The 19,396-nt window shown below is 56.1% G+C and overlaps 8 protein-coding genes across 8 annotated transcripts; 3 read left to right on the top strand and 5 right to left on the bottom strand.

The window, feature by feature from the left end:
• Positions 1-1,083: 1,083 nt before the first annotated feature.
• PUNSTDRAFT_81433 (MFS general substrate transporter) lies at positions 1,084-3,339 on the bottom strand. The gene is made up of 10 exons (XM_007379781.1): positions 3,037-3,339; positions 2,865-2,977; positions 2,708-2,807; positions 2,542-2,656; positions 2,341-2,485; positions 2,036-2,286; positions 1,944-1,975; positions 1,795-1,887; positions 1,477-1,740; positions 1,084-1,422 (listed from the first exon to the last, which is right to left on the bottom strand). Exons 1-10 carry the CDS (start codon positions 3,241-3,243, stop codon positions 1,171-1,173), a joined length of 1,572 nt encoding a protein of 523 aa, XP_007379843.1. The 5' UTR covers positions 3,244-3,339; the 3' UTR covers positions 1,084-1,170.
• A 1,569-nt stretch (positions 3,340-4,908) lies between these two features.
• Positions 4,909-6,166, bottom strand: PUNSTDRAFT_141036 (uncharacterized protein). The gene is made up of 3 exons (XM_007379780.1): positions 5,838-6,166; positions 5,643-5,777; positions 4,909-5,590 (listed from the first exon to the last, which is right to left on the bottom strand). Exons 1-3 carry the CDS (start codon positions 6,132-6,134, stop codon positions 5,042-5,044), a joined length of 981 nt encoding a protein of 326 aa, XP_007379842.1. The 5' UTR covers positions 6,135-6,166; the 3' UTR covers positions 4,909-5,041.
• A 766-nt stretch (positions 6,167-6,932) lies between these two features.
• On the bottom strand, positions 6,933-8,163 carry PUNSTDRAFT_141035 (uncharacterized protein; the record flags this gene model as incomplete). The annotated part of the gene is made up of 3 exons (XM_007379779.1): positions 7,733-8,163; positions 7,540-7,674; positions 6,933-7,481 (listed from the first exon to the last, which is right to left on the bottom strand). Exons 1-3 carry the CDS (start codon positions 8,069-8,071, stop codon positions 6,933-6,935), a joined length of 1,023 nt encoding a protein of 340 aa, XP_007379841.1. The 5' UTR covers positions 8,072-8,163.
• Positions 8,164-8,786: 623 nt separating this feature from the next.
• On the top strand, positions 8,787-12,275 carry PUNSTDRAFT_96932 (AAA-domain-containing protein; the record flags this gene model as incomplete). The annotated part of the gene is made up of 16 exons (XM_007379778.1): positions 8,787-8,966; positions 9,039-9,087; positions 9,151-9,319; positions 9,377-9,441; positions 9,464-9,654; positions 9,721-9,781; positions 9,935-10,084; positions 10,137-10,324; positions 10,379-10,646; positions 10,696-11,229; positions 11,281-11,417; positions 11,474-11,563; positions 11,616-11,768; positions 11,825-11,977; positions 12,030-12,116; positions 12,177-12,275. The coding sequence occupies 16 exons, from the start codon at positions 8,787-8,789 to the stop codon at positions 12,273-12,275; spliced, it is 2,574 nt and encodes an 857-aa protein (XP_007379840.1).
• A 411-nt stretch (positions 12,276-12,686) lies between these two features.
• On the top strand, positions 12,687-14,689 carry PUNSTDRAFT_81426 (ATP phosphoribosyltransferase). The gene is made up of 10 exons (XM_007379777.1): positions 12,687-12,773; positions 12,829-12,876; positions 12,930-12,965; positions 13,018-13,087; positions 13,145-13,500; positions 13,555-13,566; positions 13,617-13,792; positions 13,852-13,958; positions 14,016-14,214; positions 14,271-14,689. Exons 1-9 carry the CDS (start codon positions 12,770-12,772, stop codon positions 14,113-14,115), a joined length of 909 nt encoding a protein of 302 aa, XP_007379839.1. The 5' UTR covers positions 12,687-12,769; the 3' UTR covers positions 14,116-14,214; positions 14,271-14,689.
• A 1,303-nt stretch (positions 14,690-15,992) lies between these two features.
• PUNSTDRAFT_60115 (kinase-like protein) lies at positions 15,993-17,113 on the bottom strand (the record flags this gene model as incomplete). Its single annotated transcript, XM_007379776.1, has 2 exons — positions 15,993-16,098; positions 16,140-17,113. Coding segments are annotated over 2 exons (1,080 nt in total), but the record flags the coding sequence as incomplete, so codon positions are not given.
• A 606-nt stretch (positions 17,114-17,719) lies between these two features.
• PUNSTDRAFT_49546 (uncharacterized protein) lies at positions 17,720-18,281 on the bottom strand. The gene is made up of 3 exons (XM_007379775.1): positions 18,237-18,281; positions 18,108-18,207; positions 17,720-18,053 (listed from the first exon to the last, which is right to left on the bottom strand). Exon 3 carries the CDS (start codon positions 18,038-18,040, stop codon positions 17,738-17,740), a length of 303 nt encoding a protein of 100 aa, XP_007379837.1. The 5' UTR covers positions 18,041-18,053; positions 18,108-18,207; positions 18,237-18,281; the 3' UTR covers positions 17,720-17,737.
• A 146-nt stretch (positions 18,282-18,427) lies between these two features.
• Positions 18,428-18,843, top strand: PUNSTDRAFT_49545 (uncharacterized protein; the record flags this gene model as incomplete). The annotated part of the gene is made up of 2 exons (XM_007379774.1): positions 18,428-18,736; positions 18,777-18,843. A coding segment is annotated over exon 1 (199 nt), but the record flags the coding sequence as incomplete, so codon positions are not given.
• Between the last annotated feature and the right edge of the window lie 553 nt (positions 18,844-19,396).

Below are 19,396 nucleotides of genomic sequence, written 5' to 3'. Positions count from 1 at the left end.
CGGAACGGAAGAACGCACATAGGAGTGGGCCGCGGACGAGCGCCTTGCTCCTTTCTTGTGGACAGGCATGCGGCGGGCCTCCTTGCGTGCAGCCTCCTGGAAACGGACGCGCTTGCGAGCCTGTTCCAGGCGATCGGCGTCCTTTTGGCGCATACGGGCCTGTCTGGCCGCCTTTTGGTCTTCAAGCTTCTTCACCTCGTAGCGGAACCATCTAACCAAAGCGTCAGTATTGCCCACTGCAACTTATCAGCAGGAGGGAACGCTTGCCGTGTTTGGCTTATTTGTTTTATGTCTTCCGCCCCGTATTTGCGAACCGTAGACGGGCTAGCCTTATGTTGTTCCGAAAAAGTGCGGGCGGCGCCTCTATAATTCTGAACACGTATGTCTTCCAGATACTTGAGGATGCTGGAAACGGCGGGTGAGATGACTATACTCAGACCCCCCCAGGCCGCATGCATCACACGACGTACATCTCCCTTTCGGCTCGCGTCAAGCCGCAGTCTCTGGCAGCGTTTGATACCGAATCCGAGTCTCCATGAGAAACCTTCCATCATTGATATACTCGGGATCAAGTACCGGTATACACTTACCGCTATCGTCCGAGTTCGAATCGTCGGACTCGGTATCTTCATCGGATGAAGATGGTGGGTGATCAGTTTCTGGCCCTTGCGCGTTGTTCGCCTGGGACCTGGAACCAGCGCCTCGTCTGGTGTATGAGCGAGCCGTTGGCGAAGTGGCAGGTCCACGAGCTTCTTGTACTACAACGCTCGGCCCAGGGGAAACTTGGTTGGACGCGTTCGGGGTTGTGTTGTAGTAGTAATTATTGGTGATGTGAACCTCCACTTTGTCAGCTCTTTTCACGATCAGAGGGCCAGCGCATTCGATCTTGGTCATGTCAAAGGCTCGTCGAATGAAGACGACACGAGCAACAGAAACGTGCTGGGGCTGGAATAGGGCAAGAAAAAAGGAATGAAACGGAGCTAACGGATTTCCTTCTCCGCGTCGATACGGGCTCACGATATTTTCGGTATGAAGTCGAGTTCGCCGCGGCCCCAGAACCTTCGTTCGATGACCTATGTATTACTTGGTCACTATTTCATCACTTTCAACCGATTGCGGTGGAAATATGAATTAGGGTACAGCATCGCTTTCCAAAGAATGATCACCATCTCAAAGGACGTAAAGAAAACACCTGTCCTGCCAATCCGTCAGGTCACTATAGTCACGCGGTAGTACTCTGGGGTTCTCTCCATCGGATGGGGTTCGTGCGCGAATACATGGTTCATCGTGGTGGCGGCGTCTCTTGTTTTCTCGTGCCCAAAGAATGCGCAGCGCCATTGCGGCGATTATCGTGAGAGCCATGACAACGATAATCGATACCCAGGTCGTGCGATACTTAACGTCGGCTTCGTCGGTGTTCACCTTTATGCCGTCAGCCCACGCATCATGTGCTGGGATAGGGTGTGATAAACGTACCAGGTATGGCCCTATGATATTACCGACATTGTATCCGACGAAGATGGCGCCAATTGTGCAAGCCTTCTTCGTTTCTCCTCCCACGTTGGTAGCTGCAATGGACAGCAACAGAACGTAAGGAGCACCGAAGATTGGCAGGAGATAATATCCAAAGAGTGGCAGTCCTCGATGAGACCATGATCCGAGCCAGATTACCAGTGCTCCGACCATGACTGGCAAACAGGTAAGGGCGAGGAGTATCGTGCGTGCGTTCCTGATGCGTTCCTGAGTTCGAGTGAGAATCAGCCATCGCACCTCGTCTCGGAAGACGGAACGTACTGCGAGCCAAGTTGACAGGTAAATCGAGACACAGGTTGTCGCGCCGCCGGGCGCTTGTAATAGAATAGCGCGCAAGCTTGAATATCCAAAAGACTGTATCATCGAGCGTTCATCATTGAGAAGGCGTCTAGATGGCTCCTCTCAGTCACCTTGATGATGATCGAACCGAAAGCTGTAACGCCTGGTGTAGCGCGGTGAGCATCGGCGCTACGCTGCAGCGACGAACATGACGACGACCTACCTCCGTTACATACGTATATCGCGGCGCCCATCACCGCCATTATCCACACTTTGACATCCTTGGCAGCCTCGAGAGCCTGATCAAGCCGCAGTCGTCGCGAGTCTACTCCAGACGGCTTCTCTTTCTCCCGCAGTAAAAGTGTAGACCGTTCCTCTTCGTTGAACCAGCGATGCGAGGATGCCGGAGAATCAGGAAGCACCGCCAGTATGATAAGTGACCATACAATCGTCGCCGAGCCTGCGAGCAGATACCTGTGCTGAGACATTAGCGAATGGGGTATGAGAGTACTTCATGGATTGGCGCACATGTACTTCCATGGCGCCAAAGAACCGTGCGCGTGCCCTATGGCGTAGTTCATGACACCGCTGAAGACGGTGAAGAGGCCGGTGGCGCTGTACCATATGCCGACGCGCACAGGAAGCTCGTCTTTCGTGTACCACATGGACGTGACTAAGGGCATTCATATCTTAGCGAAATATCCTGATCACCGAGTACGCTGAACGTACCAAGAACGAACCCTGGGCTTACGGAACTCTCGATGACCCCGAGGAAGAAACGAATGGCGACTGCTCCGGGATAGGAGCTTACGAGGACGGTGAGCATGACAACAACACCCCACAGCTGGCAACCAGTCAGAATATGGACAGTATGGAGGTAACATGAAACACTCACGAAGATCAAGAGACCGAGGGTCTTGGCTACTGGAAAGCGTTGGAGCAGAAGCGACATGGGAAGGACGCCGACCATGTATCCCCAGTAGAATGCAGCCGTGCTAAGGGCGGGGGTAGAAGCATGAAAAGGAGGACGTATGAACGTTGAGAAGACTCACGCATTAGAGTAGCGTTGCGTCGATACCTTCGTCGTGCCGGGAACAGGGGTGGTGAGGTCCAAGTCCGCTAGCATCCCAAAGACGGCGGCAGAGCTGAACACGAATTTGTCATACTATGCGTTGGAATTATCGTTCAGATGCTATCGTGAAAGAAATCAAGCGATGGACGCACAAATTGAAGGCCATACGAGATGGTCAACAGAGGCATGAGAAGCAGGTCGATCTTCAATACGAGACGGCGATGCGCGCCGTGGTCTTCCTGGTTCGTTTCCTGGTCTATCTCGCCCTTCTCGTCTATGTCGATGTTCGACGGAGCTGCATCTTCAAGGTTTCGTTTGGCGGAGTCGACCTGAAGCGTTGGTCGTGGCGCCGTTAGCATCCTCGGGGCAACGGGTTGACCGGTTGATGACGATGCAAGACGAAGAGATCCTCTCCCAAAGCATGCCCGTATATCTTAACCTGTTATCGAGCATCCGAGAAAGTGCGAAGGCGGATTGCTCATCGTGGTGCGCGCCACTCATCCAGGCCATAGCCACACGATATCGTGACATCGTCCACGGGCAAGTTCATGTTCTCCAACGGTTGCATTCGTGTGGACATTAACAGTAGTATCCTACAATCTACTCCTACGCATCCATGTCAAACAGTGGAAATACATGCTGAAATAATGATAGATCAGAACCAGCAGTAACAGCGAACGCCATGATCAGGAAAAAGTACATGAGATAATAATCGGCGACGAGAGGCAGGGTAGCCGCGATCGTGGTGTTCAAGCACGCTAGGAAGGTCGCGTTTATCGCGGGTAGAGGCGTCTGCGCCTGGATCGTCCAGTTCGACGCGTTGGTCGCCAGCGCGTTCGAGCGGAGCGCGGCGATTCATTGTAGCGGTCGAGCGAGAGGCCGAAGGGTACCATTGTACGATCTGCTCGGGTTGCGGGTTGTTCAGGAGAGGAACGGAGGCGATTACGGATAGCCGCTCCTGTACGGCGAGGATCCATATATTTGTTTCTACGAAACAACGACGTCAAAATATGGGATCAACGCAAGCTATGTGATGGGCCACTGACCCTGGTACAACCGCCCGCTTGTCGTCCGGAAAACGGCGCATCTGGAGCTTGAACTTCTTCCCTCCGCCGCTGCTGACGGAGGACGCCATGCCGGACACCGTGCTCCCCTGCCCAAGCTACACGACGACGCCACGCTGCTTCAGGGAATCGGCACCACCTTTCCCGCTGCTACCCTTGCTACCACCACATTTGGATTCGCTGCCCTTTCCGGAATTGCCACGGCCGCCCCATCCACGGCCGCCTCTCCCGCCCCGCCTCCACCTTTGCGGGGAAACAGCCCGGTTTCGTGTTCTGGGTGCTCCGAGTACGCGTTGGCGGCGTCATAGTCGTAGAATGACGGAGGCATTGCGGCTTCGTCGTGTACGGTTTCATGGAGAACGCAAACGAGCCAAGGGTGGATTGTGAGCGCGCCGGTGCGCACGCCTGACTGTAAAAGCGGGGGTAGCATATAGGGTGTACAAAGACACCACTGTGAGGGGGTGGGTACCCAGAGTGTTCCTCACGCATGCAGCTCGACCACCGATGTCGATGGCTACCAGAGACCATGAGCTGGACGGAGCAGCCTGAACCTGTCATGATAGAAGTGTCTCGTAAGCAACCCGCATTGTATCACGATAGCATCATCGGAACGCACAGCTCGCATTGAACGCGCCCAGCGAATCGCCTGCCAGGACATAGATCCGGGGCGATGCAAGACATGGGGCGAAAGAAACACACGTGTAACGATACTACGTATGCACCGCGTCCATCACTGAGGCCGCGCTAACGGTATGATTTTGCCGGATCCATGAGTCCATCGTGATGTCAAAGGGAGCAACGTGTAATGTGGAGGTCGTTCGTTCTATAGCCCAGGTGATGAGTCTTGGCAGAGATCAAGCCAACGTCCGCCTACTGTCAGTGTCACTGTCAGGTCCTGGCCCCGGCCAAACAAAACACGTGATAATCATTGAATTCTTGCCCGCCGAAGCAGGCTGGCCCGGAAAGTACTTACAGTGTATAGTATGATTGACTTGGCTACACTGGCTGCTAGTACTAGTTATATGATGTATAGCATCATGAAAATCACAGTAATTGGCTGAAGTCCATTTGTAAGATCTCGATGAAGAAGGATTTACCGCAACACGCAAATGCATGTCCAGATCAATACGCCAACGAGGGCCGTAATGCCCAAAAATATCAGATCTATTAGGCCCGCGAGGCCTCCAATCTTGTGGTACCACGGTACAGTCTTTGCAGCGACCAGCGGCAACGTAGCAGCGATCGTGGCGTTCAAGCAGGCCAAGAAGGTTGTGTTGATCGCAGGCAAAGGCGTTTGCACCTGGATCGTCCAGGTGCCTCCGTCGAACGTAGGCGCGTTCGACGGAAGTGCGGCGGTATTGTTGTACCCGTCGAGCGAGAGCCCGAAGGTCGAGGCGCGGTACCATTGCACGATCTGCTCTGGCTGCGGGATGTTCTGGAGAGGAAGGGAGGCATTGAAGATGGAGAGGGAGTCGGTGGAATTAACGACGCCGCATTTCTCCATTAGATCGGCAAGGACGGACGTGACGGAAGTGTTGTCGCCGACGATACGGAAGGACTCTAACGTCGTAGACATGTTGGACCTGATCGGCGCCGTCGTCAGGTTCCCGCCTGGACGGATCGTGCCGTTGTGATGCGCATACTGGGAGAATGGTTAGACTGGGACAACGAGATTATGACGCTCCACGACCCACTTCATCTGCGCCTACGTAGCCTACCGCGATCGGTACGGGCCAAAAGATATAGGGAAACGGACGCCCGGAGACGAAGGACCCAGAATGACCATATGGGTAGCCGCTCCCGTACACCGAGGTACCGAAAATATCTTTCTGCAAGACATCCACATCAGCTCGGACTGCTTTCAACGCATTGTATGTGCGTGGACTGACCCTAGTCCCACCGCCGGCCTGCCGCCCAGGGAACGCAGTCTTCTTCCCGAGTCTGAACTTTTTCCCGCCGCCCTTGCTGGTAGACGAAGCTGCGCTGGACACCTCGCGGCCGTCAGTCAGCTTGGATGGCGAGATCTTGCCGCTTCCCGACGCGGATCCCGATGCACGATCATTCGCGTTCTTGCCGCCGCCGCCGTCGCCGTCGCGCGGAAAGAGCCAGAAACGCGAACCGGTCTCTTGCTCGGGATGTTCAGCGTAAGCGTCCGCGAGCGCGTTTCGTTGGAACGATGGAGACATAGCAGAACAAAAGCGTCCCAAGAGTAAAGGGGTATGGGATCGTCGTGAAAATATCGAATACTACACAGGGAATCTCGTCTTGAAGTACCCTGAGGCCGGTGCTAAACAATCAAGAAGTCCACATGATGTGGACAGAAGCACCGCCGGCAACGCCAAGAGGAATAGCCATGTGCCCTCCTGCAGGATAATTATTGCCGATGCCGGAGGTGAATCCAACACCAGGTAGTAGACATGCCGTGCCGCTTTCTATAGCACCGGACAGATCGGAGCTGAGACGAGTAAGACCGCGATTGCCAGCGAACACAGCATTTGTATACGACATGAAAGCCATGTCCATAGCATTCATCATGAAATCCGTCGGAGTGCGCCCGCCAAAGCCATGGCAGATGACCTCGCAGGTAAGCGCAAGCAGCAACGAAGGTTGTGCCAGCAAAGTATGACACCGGTAATTTGAGAGCTATCTGGAAGTCTGAGCACGTATACCCGTTACGTATCATGCCATCGACGAGCCATACCGCACCACCCCGAACCCCGGCCTAGTTTGCATACACGCAAAGAGGTGAGGGACAAGTCGGGTGGGGCTCGTCACAGTGACATTTTGCCAAAACGTGACAAAAGCGTGATTTTTAAGGTTATACCTGGTCAACGTACGTCGCTCAAAGTATACAGTACATGTTCGGTGCCTATAAGTTACAGCTTAACAGAAGCATGGCGAGTCAATCAATCTCCCATCCACAGCAGCAGATGCATCGATTTTCCGAAGTACATAGACTATAAATTATGTCTACTGCCTCTCGGTCACGAACACACGCAACTGCATATCCACACCACTATGGTAAAGAGGGCCGAAAAGCCCCAAATCACCATGTCGACAAAGCCCGCGATGCCACCAAATCGGTCGATCCAGCGCACGTTCTCCGCAGCGACGAGCGGGAGCGTTGCCGCAATTGTAGTGTTCAGGCATGCCAAAAACGTCATGTTGATTGCGGGAAGAGGAGTCTGCGCCGTGACCGTCCAGTTTGAGGCGTTGTTCGCCGGGGCATTCGACGGCAGTGCGGCGGTGTTGTTGTATCCGTCGAGAGAGAGTCCAAAGGTAGAGGCTCGGTACCATTGCACAATCTGCTCCGGTTTTGGGATGTTCTGGAGAGGGACGGAGGCGTTGAAGACGGATAAGGAATCGGTCGAGTTGACGACGCCGCACGTCTTCATGAGGTCGGCGAGGACTGAGGTGACGGAGGTGTTATCGCCGACGATGCGGAACGTCTCGAGCGTCGTGGATATGTTGGACCTGATCGGCACCGTCGTCAAGTTTCCACCTGGACGGACCGTACCGCTGTGATGCGCGTACTATGATGAAACATCGGCTGTCAGCAGGAGCACAAAAGTAAAGCAATTGAATGCTCACTTCATCGGCGCCGACATAGCCATCCTCGATAGGTACAGGCCAGAAAACGTATGGGAACGGGCGCCCGGAGACGAAGGACCCAGGGTGACCATAGGGGTAGCCACTCCCGTATACCCAGGTACCATAGATCTCTTTCTGCGAAAGACAACATCGGTCCAAATAGTCCCAACGCATCAAGTATCAGAAAGCTTACCCTAGTTCCACCTCCCGCCTGCCGCCCAGGGAATGCAGACGTCTTCCCGAGCTTGAACTTCTTACCGCCACCCTTGCTCGTAGACGAGGCCGCCGCCGATACAGCACGGCCAGTATTCAACTTGGACGGCGAGACTTTGCCGGTTCCAGATGCGGACCCTGAGGCACGGCCCTTGGCGCCCTTGCCACCGCCGCCCTTCGAGCTTCCTCCTTTGCCGCCGCCACCACCTCGTCCGCCGCCGCCTTTGCGGGGGAAAAGCCAGAAGCGCGAGCCGGTTTCCTGCTCTGAATATTCGGCGTATGCATCCGCGAGTATGTTGAGTTCTTGAGAGGGAGGCATTAAAGCTGGGACCTTGCGTCCTCGGAGGAGCAGAAAATGGAGTATATTGGAGATCCTTGCGCAAGGTGCGCGTTCATATACCGAACGCTGGGAGTGCTGTACAATCACGATGTTGCCATGTGACCGTGTCGAAGAAGTCACCATGGCCTGTATGTCGAGTGTGGCCGGTGGCCGCATAGATCAAACATATGCAGACAAGCGGCTACAGCAATAGGCAGATGAGGGCTGGGAAACTGAGGCGGCGGGTGGCGGCAGGCACAGCATGAAGCCTCCGCAACATAGAGGCCACGAGTGACTCCTGAGAGACCGTCGGAGCACGCCCGTCAAGAGTCCTACAAAACATATGATCCTGCAGCACCGCACACCAGGAACGAATGAATACATTTTCGATGTTCCAGGCATATGGTAGATTCCGGTGATCGGAGTGCGAGTGTGAGAGACCTACTCCTAGGGTATTGTCTGGAGGTCGCAGGAGGTCGACAGCTTCGCCCCATGGCGAGCTGTGCGATGATACCACACACAGTCGGAGTTTTCCGGTTCTGAGGGCCATCCAGTGTAACATGTGATGAACATTGAATGTTTTGGCGCTGGGCCCACTCCTGTCGATTGAGAGCCCGTATCTTGTTTTCACCGCCGTAATCAAGCTCACTATTTCTTCCTCCTCCCATACTTGAGGCGATCGGTCCTCCGGCGCAACAAACGCGGCGCTGGCATCATGGCTACCAGCACAATACACGGACGTGCATTCGTTGTGAAGCTCAGCGGGCCTCTGGATGCGGACCCCCGAGCTGTGAGGAGAATAACTGTGCACGCCGAAGTACTTAGTGCAGCGAAACTGTACGCCGGCGATGTCGTCGCGCTTCTTGGCACCAAAAACGAGGCGCAGGAGAGCAAAGTACGAACATCTACATCTACGACGTCATGAGTGAACGGAAGACACTCAAGTATGGGTCGATCGCGTTCACAGCCGTTTGCTGTGGGAGTAGTATGGCCGTCCATGGAGATCTCTCCTACCGGTGAGCATAAGGACTTCAGTCCGTCTCTAGGCAGCACCCTTATCCATTGCCCCATCCTGGTAGAAATCGAGGCATCTTCTACCATGATTCAGACAGCGAAGCTCAGCGAGAGCTCCACAGCGCGTATTGTGCCACTCTCCGGAAAGCAAATTCCATACGGCCTTCCGAATGCTCAATCCATACGGGAGGCGTTTTATGTTAGCCTGAAAGAGGTTCCATCCCCAGCATCAGGGTCACAACCACCGGCGGATGGCCTTTCCTTTGCCGAGGGAGTACGAACACGCGCGAGAGGTGCGAAGGCGGACCAAGGAAGGAGACGAGAGTGGCTTGCACTATTGTTGAGGGAACTACTCGGTCAGTCCTCCGGAAATCAAAGCCCAACGACAATCTGACTCCCGAGCAGTCGACTTGAAATATGTGACCACCAGTCAGGTTCTCGTCGCAACATACGAAGGCGTTCCCCGTTCCTTCATTATCAGCTCGATCTCCACCAATCCTAGGCCTACCGGCCCGTCGAGCACTCGAACCAGGTCCGAACCTCTTGTGTCACCTAGGATATCCCATCCCGTCGAGGAATCCGGGCTGGTCGCAGAATTCCGACACCTATCCGTGGTTCCAGAACTACCAGGTCAGATATGGACAGTCGGATGGGACACGACTGTCGTAATAGAAGATACGCCGACTCGCGCGCTGAGTTCGCTAACACATACTGGGGTGTCCCGCCAGGTATCTGTGATCTCCCAGTATGCCCCCTCGACGGCGCCAGACGTTGCTGTCAACGGGCAGGCACAATTTTCGCGCTTGCCGGGATCACTTGTGTCGCAAGGTGGTCGCTCCGTAGGCTCAGAGGCACCATCATCACTCGGCACTCCATGGCCAATCCCTGCGCCGTTAGAAACTGCCTACAACACCGTTGGAGGGCTCGACAAGCAGATAGCTCAGATTAGAGATCTGTTGGAGATCCCTTTGACGCGTCCTGAACTCTTCAGGCATTTTGGTGTGACTAAACTACCTCCTCGACAGTCAACTCCAGCTTACACCCTAACCAGGGCTTAAGCCACCTCGCGGCATCTTACTACATGGGCCTCCCGGAACGGGCAAGACCCATCTAGCACGTGCCATTGCTGCGTCTACCCGGTCCTCGGTGATCATCATCAACGGTCCCGAACTGTCGTCGGCATACCATGGTGAAACGGAGGCCAGGCTTCGTGGCGTCTTCGAAGAGGCGAGGGAGCAGGTTTGTCATTCACCGTTCTTCGCTGCGATTACGCGTCTTCATTCTTCCGTGTAGAGCCCTTGCATCGTCGTTTTGGACGAGATTGATGCCCTCTGTCCTCGAAGGGAGGACAGTAGCGGGGGAGAGGTGGAAAAGCGCGTTGTGGCGACACTTCTGACTATCATGGACGGCTTCGAGGTAGATAACGAAGGGACGGATGCGGGAACTGTCGGAGACAACGCGACAATGAGCAGGGTGGTCGTCGTCGCCACTACGAACAGACCTAACGCCATTGATCCCGCTTTACGCCGGCCTGGGCGTTTTGACCGGGAGATTGAGATCGGTAAGACCAATGTACAGTCGTGGAAGCTCAGCTGATATGGTGTGCGTAGGTATACCAGACGCCACTGCCCGGCTTTCCATCCTCAACGTTCTCCTCTCCCGCACACCTCATTCCATCTCGCAGACGGACCTGAAATCCGTAGCAGCGCGCGCGCATGGGTATGTCGGCGCGGACCTCGCCGCGGTCGTACGAGAGGCAGGTACACGCGCCATCAAACGATGGCTATCATCTCAGCCGTCATCGAACTATCCCCTTCGGCCACTGCCAGATGCACCTGGTGGGCAGGAGTCCAAATCACTACCTCCCACTCCAGCTACCCCGGATACGCTTCCGGTTACGGAAGATGCATCCCGCATACCCAACTTTCATGGGAATGATACGGAGTATCCTCCACCGGACAGTGATAAGCCTTCTCTCACGCAGGCGGACCTCCTGCTGGCTCTGCCAAGCGTACGCCCGTCAGCGCTGCGGTCGTTGTACCTCCCCGGGACAGAGACTCCAGTCCGCTATAGTGACATTGGCGGGCTTTCGGATGTCGTCCAAAAGCTACGCGAGTGTGTCGAGTGGCCCTTACAGCATCCGGGTGAGTAAAACGCTGTTCCCGCGGTGTACGCGGCTCATTCGCTTGTCGCAGATGCTTTCGTGCGGTTGGGCGTCCGTGCGCCTCGAGGTGTCCTGCTTTATGGCCCGCCTGGATGTAGCAAGACGATGCTGGTCAGGGCCCTCGCTTGCGAAAGCGGCGTTAACTTCGTTTCTGTCAAGGGACCTGAAGTATGCTCCCTTGATAGGCGAACTCGATTGGCTCCTAAACCTTGTCTTCTTCACAGCTTCTGAACAAATTCGTCGGCGAATCCGAACGATCTGTCAGGGAAATATTCCGCAAAGCGAGGGGCGTAGCGCCTTGCATCCTCTTTTTCGTACGCACTTCCACCGATCTAGGGCCTTCGCATACTAAATGCTGGCGTACAGGATGAGATCGATGCCTTAGCGACATCGCGATCAACCAACACATCTTCAGTGACCGAAGGCGTCCTCACCTCCTTGCTGACGGAAATGGATGGCGTACAAGAGATGGGTTTGGGCGTGACCGTCGTCGCTGCAACGAATCTGCCTGACGCTATCGTAAGCGAAGTGCGGATCTCCCTGTTCCAAACGATCCTGAGAACAGCCTAATGCAGGATTCTGCGCTCATGCGCCCCGGACGTTTGGACCGCCTCATCTATGTTGGACCACCTGATAGAAATGGGCGCGAAGAGATCCTCCGTATTCGTATGCGAAACATGAGTGTTGGTCCCGACGTCTTGGACCGACTTTCCGAGTTGGCAGCCGCTGTGAGTTAGATTTTGCCTCAAGCGTGAACCCATTTAACAACGTTCTATCCAGACCGATGGTTGTTCCGGCGCCGAGCTCGTCGCGCTCTGTCAAGAAGCCGCGCTTATGACGATGAAAGAGAACATTGAAGCTCCATATGTCGGTGCCCTGATCCCGTTTATAATAGGACAGCCGCTGACAGTGATGTCGGGCTTTTAGGTTCCTTTCAGAGCATTTCTCGCAGCCGCCCAGGCGTCGAGGAGACAGATCACACCCGATATAGTGCAAAAATACGAGAGATGGGGAACGTTGCTCTAGGATGCCGGCCACCCCATGGCCCCCTTCGCTGAGTACATACGTCTGCCTTATATTTGACCATATATATACACGGGGTGCTCGGTAATGTAATGAGGACAAGATCCATAACTCTATTTCATGACCCGCCGCAGATCCAGATGCCATCCCAACGACGCTCACAGCAACTATAAAACGACTATGGTACTTCCACGTATGGAACTCCAGCCAGCAAGAGTGTGCACCTCTCACCAGCAGAAAGGGATTTACATGTCGGAATGTGTCCTGTTCCCTATAGCCGATGAGGTTTAAATAGTGTGCTGAGAGTCAAGCTGTAGAATGGGGCTCCCCAGTTTAGGGTCGGACTTGATCGGATTTGCCGATCTGCTGCTTTTACCTCTTTGCCATGGATTTACCCTTGACTCGATTGGTCCTCGACCTCGCTCTCATAGTCACTGTCGCCGGTAACGGTCGAAAGAGGAGACTCGCGTCCGACTAACCACAAAAAAGACATCGCGATGAGTGCGTTCATGCAGATTGCTCGAGGGAAGCGCGAAAATAACGAAATGAACGATAGATGCCGACGCTCTCGATGGACGGTTACTTTTCGCTATCCCTAAGAAAGGAACGTTCGTGTGCTCGAATTCCATGGCGACTTAGTCTGACGACTGCCTATAGGTCGATTGCATGAAAAATGCCTGGAACTTCTCGTAGGCAGGTCTCCATTACAAGTTTCAGTGTCTCGGCGAGCCTAAGCTCGATACAGGAGCCGACATTCAGTTCCGCAGACACGCGAGGTTAGATGTATGCTTGGTCAAGAACCACCCAATAGCTCTGTACGTGCGATCATCACTCCCCACACGTCGTAATGTCTGAACCGCGCCTCTGGTTAGGGTGTTCCTTCCTGCATCCGACATCCCCTCCTTCGTCGGCAAGGGTAACGTTGACCTTGGCATAACCGGGCACGACGTCATTCTGGAGGCCGAGATGCAAGCCCACGTTACGGAGGTCCTTCGCCTCAACTTCGGCAAGTGCGCTCTGCAAGTACAGGTTCCCGAGAGCGGACCGTACCAGACAATCGAGAGTCTAAGCGGGAAGAGGATCGTCACGAGCTTTGAAGTCCTCGCGGGCCAGTATTTCAAGGAGGTGGATCAGCGAGTTGGCAAGAAGGAGGGTGAGGGTACGATCATTGAGTACGTCGGCGGGAGTGTGGAGGCCGCTTGCTCGTTAGGGCTTGCGGACGGTATCGGTGAGTCTCGGGGAAAATGTCCGCACGTAGCTTTACTGATTGCCGTTCCCATAGTCGATCTTGTTGGTGGGTCAACAATACCATTATCCTGAGCTCTCCACTCATCGAACTTCCAGAGTCTGGCGACACCATGCGCGCAGCCGGTTTGCACGCTATAGGAACCCTTCTCGAAAGCGAGGCAGTCTTGATCAAGTCAACAAACTCCAAGTCCCCCAACCACGCGCCCATAATCGACCTCATCACGAGGCGCATAGCGGGTGTCGTTGCCGCTTCAAGATATGTCATTTGCGAAGTACGTGCCAGTATCTGTAGGGCATGAAGCAGACACAACTGACCGTCGTCACTTTATAGTACAACATCGCGCGTGACAGGATATCAGCCGCGAGATTGATCACTCCGGGGCGGAGAGCGCCGACGATCTCGCCGTTGGAGGACGAGGGATGGGTTGCTGTCAGCAGGTATGCCCTCAATTGTTCTCCTATCACGGTGCAAGCATCGTGCTCATGCGACTTCAGCATGGTGGAAAAGAGCAAGGTGGCGAAAGTGATGGACGAGCTAATGGACGTCGGCGCCGAAGACATCATGATCTTCAACCTCGACAACTGTAGGATATAATGCGGCACCGGTTAGCCGATACGTCGAGCAATAGACATCATGGTCGTATCTTCGTGCCCATTGCTCATAAGCGATCGATTTGACCATATCATGGCATATGTGAGTTCCAGGCATACACATCATTATCATCATCCGGCAATATCCGAGCCACGTAGGAGATCGCTTTCAGCTCCCGGTGCATGCAGTCCGGCTTACACGACAACCGCAGTCTGTAGCGCTCTGCAGAACAACGTATCTGACGCCAAACTGGGGGGCGAACGCGTCCGGCGTCAACGAGACAAACGCAACACTCTCCACCACCGGCGACCTTCCCATAGATGCCTCCCGAGGCCCCGCTCGCCGCTATCGCGCCCGCCGCGATGTCCCGAGTCGTCCAGACAAACGTTGACCGATTCCCAAGTTGTTCTGCGACGGCGGGTTTGGGCAGCGCGAAGACTCCGGTGAAGCAGAAGTCGGTGGAGATGGCCGTCAGCGCAGCCTGGTTGACGAGCTTCGCCGTCTTGCCATTACCTTTTTTGGCGGCAAAAAACGTGGTTTGCTGCCTACGCGTGTATGGCTTATTAAGGGACAACCCCACAGGCGGTGGATTGTCGAGCCCTCCAGGGGTAAACGTGGGCCCCAGTCGAAGACCGTGATCTGGGGGGCGGGCGAGTCGAGCTGGACTCAATGGATGCCATCCGTCGGGCTACATTACTTAATGCAACATCCCAAGGCATTGCCATCGATATCTGAGGAAGCTAGGATTGCTGTGCTAATGTACAAGCTAATTTGCGAGAGATAGGAGGGAGAAGGGGGTATATCGAACACGGACGATATACAGCAACGTAACATATGCACTACACATAAACCCGTGAAGAAAAGCGTACAAGTGATTCATATGTGCATGACGTCCTTACGACGTGGGGGGATATCCACAACACGAACAGATCATCGTGATATTTACGTATCTTTCGACGTTCGGGGACCCGAGTAAAAGAGAGGTGGGCGAGAGGTTGGTTGAATGAGGGTTCCTAGAGACCATGAACAGTGTCCGATTCGCGACGCAGAGGGGCTCTCCGAAGCTCGAAGCCGACGCTCTTGCTTCTCAACGCGCCCTTGGCGCCCGAAAGCTTCGGCGTCGGCAGGGCCGTGTCGTCCGCGTTCCACTCCACCGGCGGCGCAGGCCTCGACGGCGACGGATTCCAGCCCGCATTGTCTCCCATAAGCCACGGGGCGGCGTCATGACCGTGCGACCGCCCGCGAGGCTGCCTCGCAGGGACCGAAACGCTTGTTCCAGCGCGTTTCGTAGGGCGCCGCCGCCGGCCGCGTTCGGGGCTCTGTTCGACGTCGACGGGGACCGCGGTAGCCTCTGCTTCGGGGAGGGCGAGCTCTTCGATGGGCTCTTTTTCCTCGCGTATGCCGAGGACGAGTTCGCGAACGAGCGGACTGGATACCGAGCCTAGCTCGCCGCGGAAGCCCTTACGGCCACGATCTACTGATGGGAGCGGGATCGTGCTATCGGTCGGCGTGGGCGGCAGGGGCGAACGCGATTCGGACCGCTGGCGGGCTTCTGTCCGTTCCTGCGAGTCCGATAAGGACAGAGAGGTCGAGAATGTGGAGGAGAGAGACGTGGTCGGGCTAAGGATGCCCGTGGCCGATACTGGGGACGCGAGTACTCCCTGTGACGCAGAAAGCGAGGAGCGCCTCGGAGACGTTGGACCGAGCGAGTCGGGCGGGGAGCGGCGCCGTCGACGCTCCGGGCTGAGAGACGGCGGGCGATCGCGGCTGCACGAACGGGACGCGATGGGACACCGGGAGAGCGACCGGCGCTGCACGCGACTGGGGTGGCGCGACCGACGCTCCGCCTCGGGTTCGTAGGGCGGCTCGACGACGGAGTTCCACCCGACGCCCCACGCGACGTCGTCTACCATCGCGATCGTCCAACGCTCGTCGACGTCACGCTCCAGGCATCCGTCGATGACGCGCTCCGCTTCGGCGCCGATGCTCGGCACGCGCTCGTACACCCCTAGAAAGGAAACATGAACGCCGTTCTCGTCCCATTTGCGGCAGTCCACGTACCATGTAGGATCTTCATCTGCAACCGGGGTTCGAAGGAGTCCATGAACGGCAGTCGACCGACCAAAAGGGCGTAGAGCATCACGCCGAGGGCCCATATGTCTTGCGCGGGATCGGCCGGGAGCGCGCGTTCGTGCGGGATGAGCAGCTCCGGCGCCGCGTACGGCAGCGAGCCCGACTCGTACGCCTGGTGGGCCTGCGGTACAGCGGAAGACGGGAGCGGGTTGGACGCCTTCCGCCGGGCATGCTGCTGCATCCGCTCGCGCAGCGCCCGCGGCGCAAGCGTGCTCTTCCTCCTCAACAGCGTCGACGCCGCAGCCGCCGTAGCCGCGGGCAAGCTCATCGACTGCGAGCTCGCGATGACGTCTTCCTCGTCCTCGCCCGCCTCGCCGATGCGGCGCGCCATGCCAAAGTCCGCGATACGGCATATACCCGACTCGTCGACGAGCACGTTCTCGAGCTTCATGTCGCGGTGCACGATCTCGGCGGTTTCGTGCAGGTAGCGCAGGCCGCGGACGACCTGGCGGAAGAGCATGCCCGCGTCGTCCGGCGGGAGCCCCGGGCGTCCTTCGCGCGAGAGGATGTCGAACAGCGTGCCGGCGGGGCAGTACGGCATCACGAAGAAGTCGGCGAAGGCGGTGTGAGAGGACGCGAAGAGCGGGAGAATGTGCTCGTGGCTGAGCGAGGCCCACGTCTCGGCTTCGCGCTCGAGCTTCTTGCGGACGAGCGCGGCGTCGGGCTGCTTGGAGATCTCGGACCGGCGAACGATCTTGACGGCGACGGTGCCGCCCGCGGCGGAGCTTGCGCGCCTGATGACTGAGAAACCGCCGCGGGCGATGATGGGCCCCAACGTGTACCCTGCGACGACCTGGCCTTCGTCGTCGGGCGCGAAGGAGGGAGCGGATGTAGATTGAACGACGGGACTAAAGCTAGCTAGGAACATCGCCGCTGGCGAGGAAGATATATCGGCATCTTGGGAGGCTGCGGGGGAGAGCACGATCGGCTCCGGCGCAGATGAGGAGAAGAGGTGGCTCGCGCTCGGGGACGACAGGAACAGCTCCGACGCTATCTGGTCTTGATCAAGTGGCGCCCCCGCGTCTCCCGCGTCTTCCTCCACCGTAACCAGCCTCGGCAGCGACGGACGAGCAACGTCTGCCACTTCTCCTCGGTTCGCGGGCTGCTGATTTGGGTCGCATGACGGATAAGGAGAGTCGCTCGAGTCTGCAGAGTAGTGATAAGCGGGGAATACGGTGTGCATACAACAAGTCAAGGGGGTTTGTGTCTGCAGAGGGGGAGTGTAAGAGCGCGATGGGCTCGGTGGAAGCGGATGAGGGCCACGGTGGGTGGACTTTGGAGAAGGATGGGGACGGTCAAAAGCTCAAGATGCGCTTCGGACTTGCGGCACCCCGCACCAGGCTCCGGTTAGTCATCGTGGCTGTGCTCAATTTCGTCGGTGCAGTGGAGTCAAAGGCACCGGCGCTTAACCTTATTTCGTGAGTCAGACAGTCCGTATCGAAGAAAGCTCAACCACTGCGCAGGCGAACACGGGGGCAGAGATACAGGAAAATCAAAGGGACTTCAGAAATACAATACGAACGACACGACGGGAGGCGATGGTGCCGGTCTTGGCCTCCGGACCGCTCCGATATGCACGTCGGACCATTCCCGTTCCTGACGGGTCAACGCGTTTAGGGCAGGACAAGACAGCTTTGCGGGACGCAGCATCGAACGCTCTTTGTATATCGATCGTGCCTACCGACTCTGAACGTGTCTGACCTCTTGAGGAGCTGTTATAGGCAGTGGAAGATGAATTCATATGCGTAGAATTTGCTCGCTTCTCTCTTCTCGCACGACGCTCCGTATACGACATGCAGCTCGTCGCTTCTCTACATGAACCACCAGGTTAACCAAGACTGAAGGGGTCTCAGATATGGACGAACCAGGTCGCATGATAAAAAGTCGGCTCGTCGAGGACCCGCTAGTCGGGCCTTGGCGGTTGTGATAGTTCACAAGAGTCGCCAGGACTCTGTCGCGTACACGTATGAGTCTTCGTGAGCGTGATGCAGCTTTGCAAAGTGGCGTACGGAAGTCCTGTCGACGGTTGCAAATGCGGTACTCCGGCAAGAGTTGGCATAGCGGGCTGACATCGCCTTTTAATTCAGAACATGACCTAGGAGATTCGTGGATGACACCATCTTGCCTTCATGGAAGAAATCGAAATTGTCTTCGAGATCATGGTACCCGGAGACGCTCCTCAATGACCTTGAACACGATCGAGCCACAAAACGAGGTGTACGCACATAGTTGCCCACTATCATCGACGGCTTTGATTCTTGAATGCGCATGCTGTCTCGTGCGGGAAGGGCTTATGGCAGGCTACGCATGTCCTTCCATCTTTGCGCGTACCTAGATACACTCTTCATCGGCTTCAATTATCCCTTATCCGAGTCAGCCCGTTGCGCGCAAAAGATCGACCTTGTGACCAACTGCGCAATGAATTGGTTCAGTCCGAGCTGGCACAGGTGTTGGACCCTGAAGGCGCGGATAATCCGACGGCAATAGAGGAGGCGCTTCGCCGCAGCCTGGCCAGGAGATGAATCGCTGATGGCTGTATCGGCTGATATGGGCGGCTTTGATAGCAATCTTGGACGCAGTTGATGATCGCGCATGTATCGTGTGCAGCAGAACGAGGAAGCGGTGCAATTGGTGCAAGACCAAAGGCTGAGTGGGAATTCTCTCGCGCAAACGTCGACCGCGGGCTTCAACGTTTGACTGCTGCTACGACAAGCTACAAAAGCTACGCGTCCGGAATGCGTCCAATTTTTCATCCCGATTGTTTTGCGCCGCATCTAGGCCTACAACTCAGATCTTTGAAGCTCAGCTAGAACGCATTATTGAGCTGCGATGCACGAGAATCGACCGACGGGCCTACGCTAGCGCTCGAGAGGCTACCCGGGGAGACCTGTGATGCATCTAGTCAACGCCAATCACCCAAGAATGCTCACCAACATGATGCTATGGCCAATGCAGCTATACCTCCCGTCCGCTCTCACGAACGTAAGTAGATCACCGCAACGGTCCCGCTTTAGCCCCCAGAGCTATGTAACCAGGGAAGGTATCTCAACTGAATAGGGTTCGGAAACGGCATACATGATCATGAGGGCTCGCGCACCAAAGGCTGTTGACTGAGCCTGCTCGCTCTCCCCCTTCCCCCCTTTCCCCCCCC

Source organism: Punctularia strigosozonata (assembly GCF_000264995.1).
Source record: "Punctularia strigosozonata HHB-11173 SS5 unplaced genomic scaffold PUNSTscaffold_2, whole genome shotgun sequence".
NCBI lineage: Eukaryota > Fungi > Basidiomycota > Agaricomycetes > Corticiales > Punctulariaceae > Punctularia > Punctularia strigosozonata.
The sequence above is the reverse complement of the archived record's forward strand: the minus strand, read 5'-3'. Positions and strand labels throughout refer to the sequence as shown.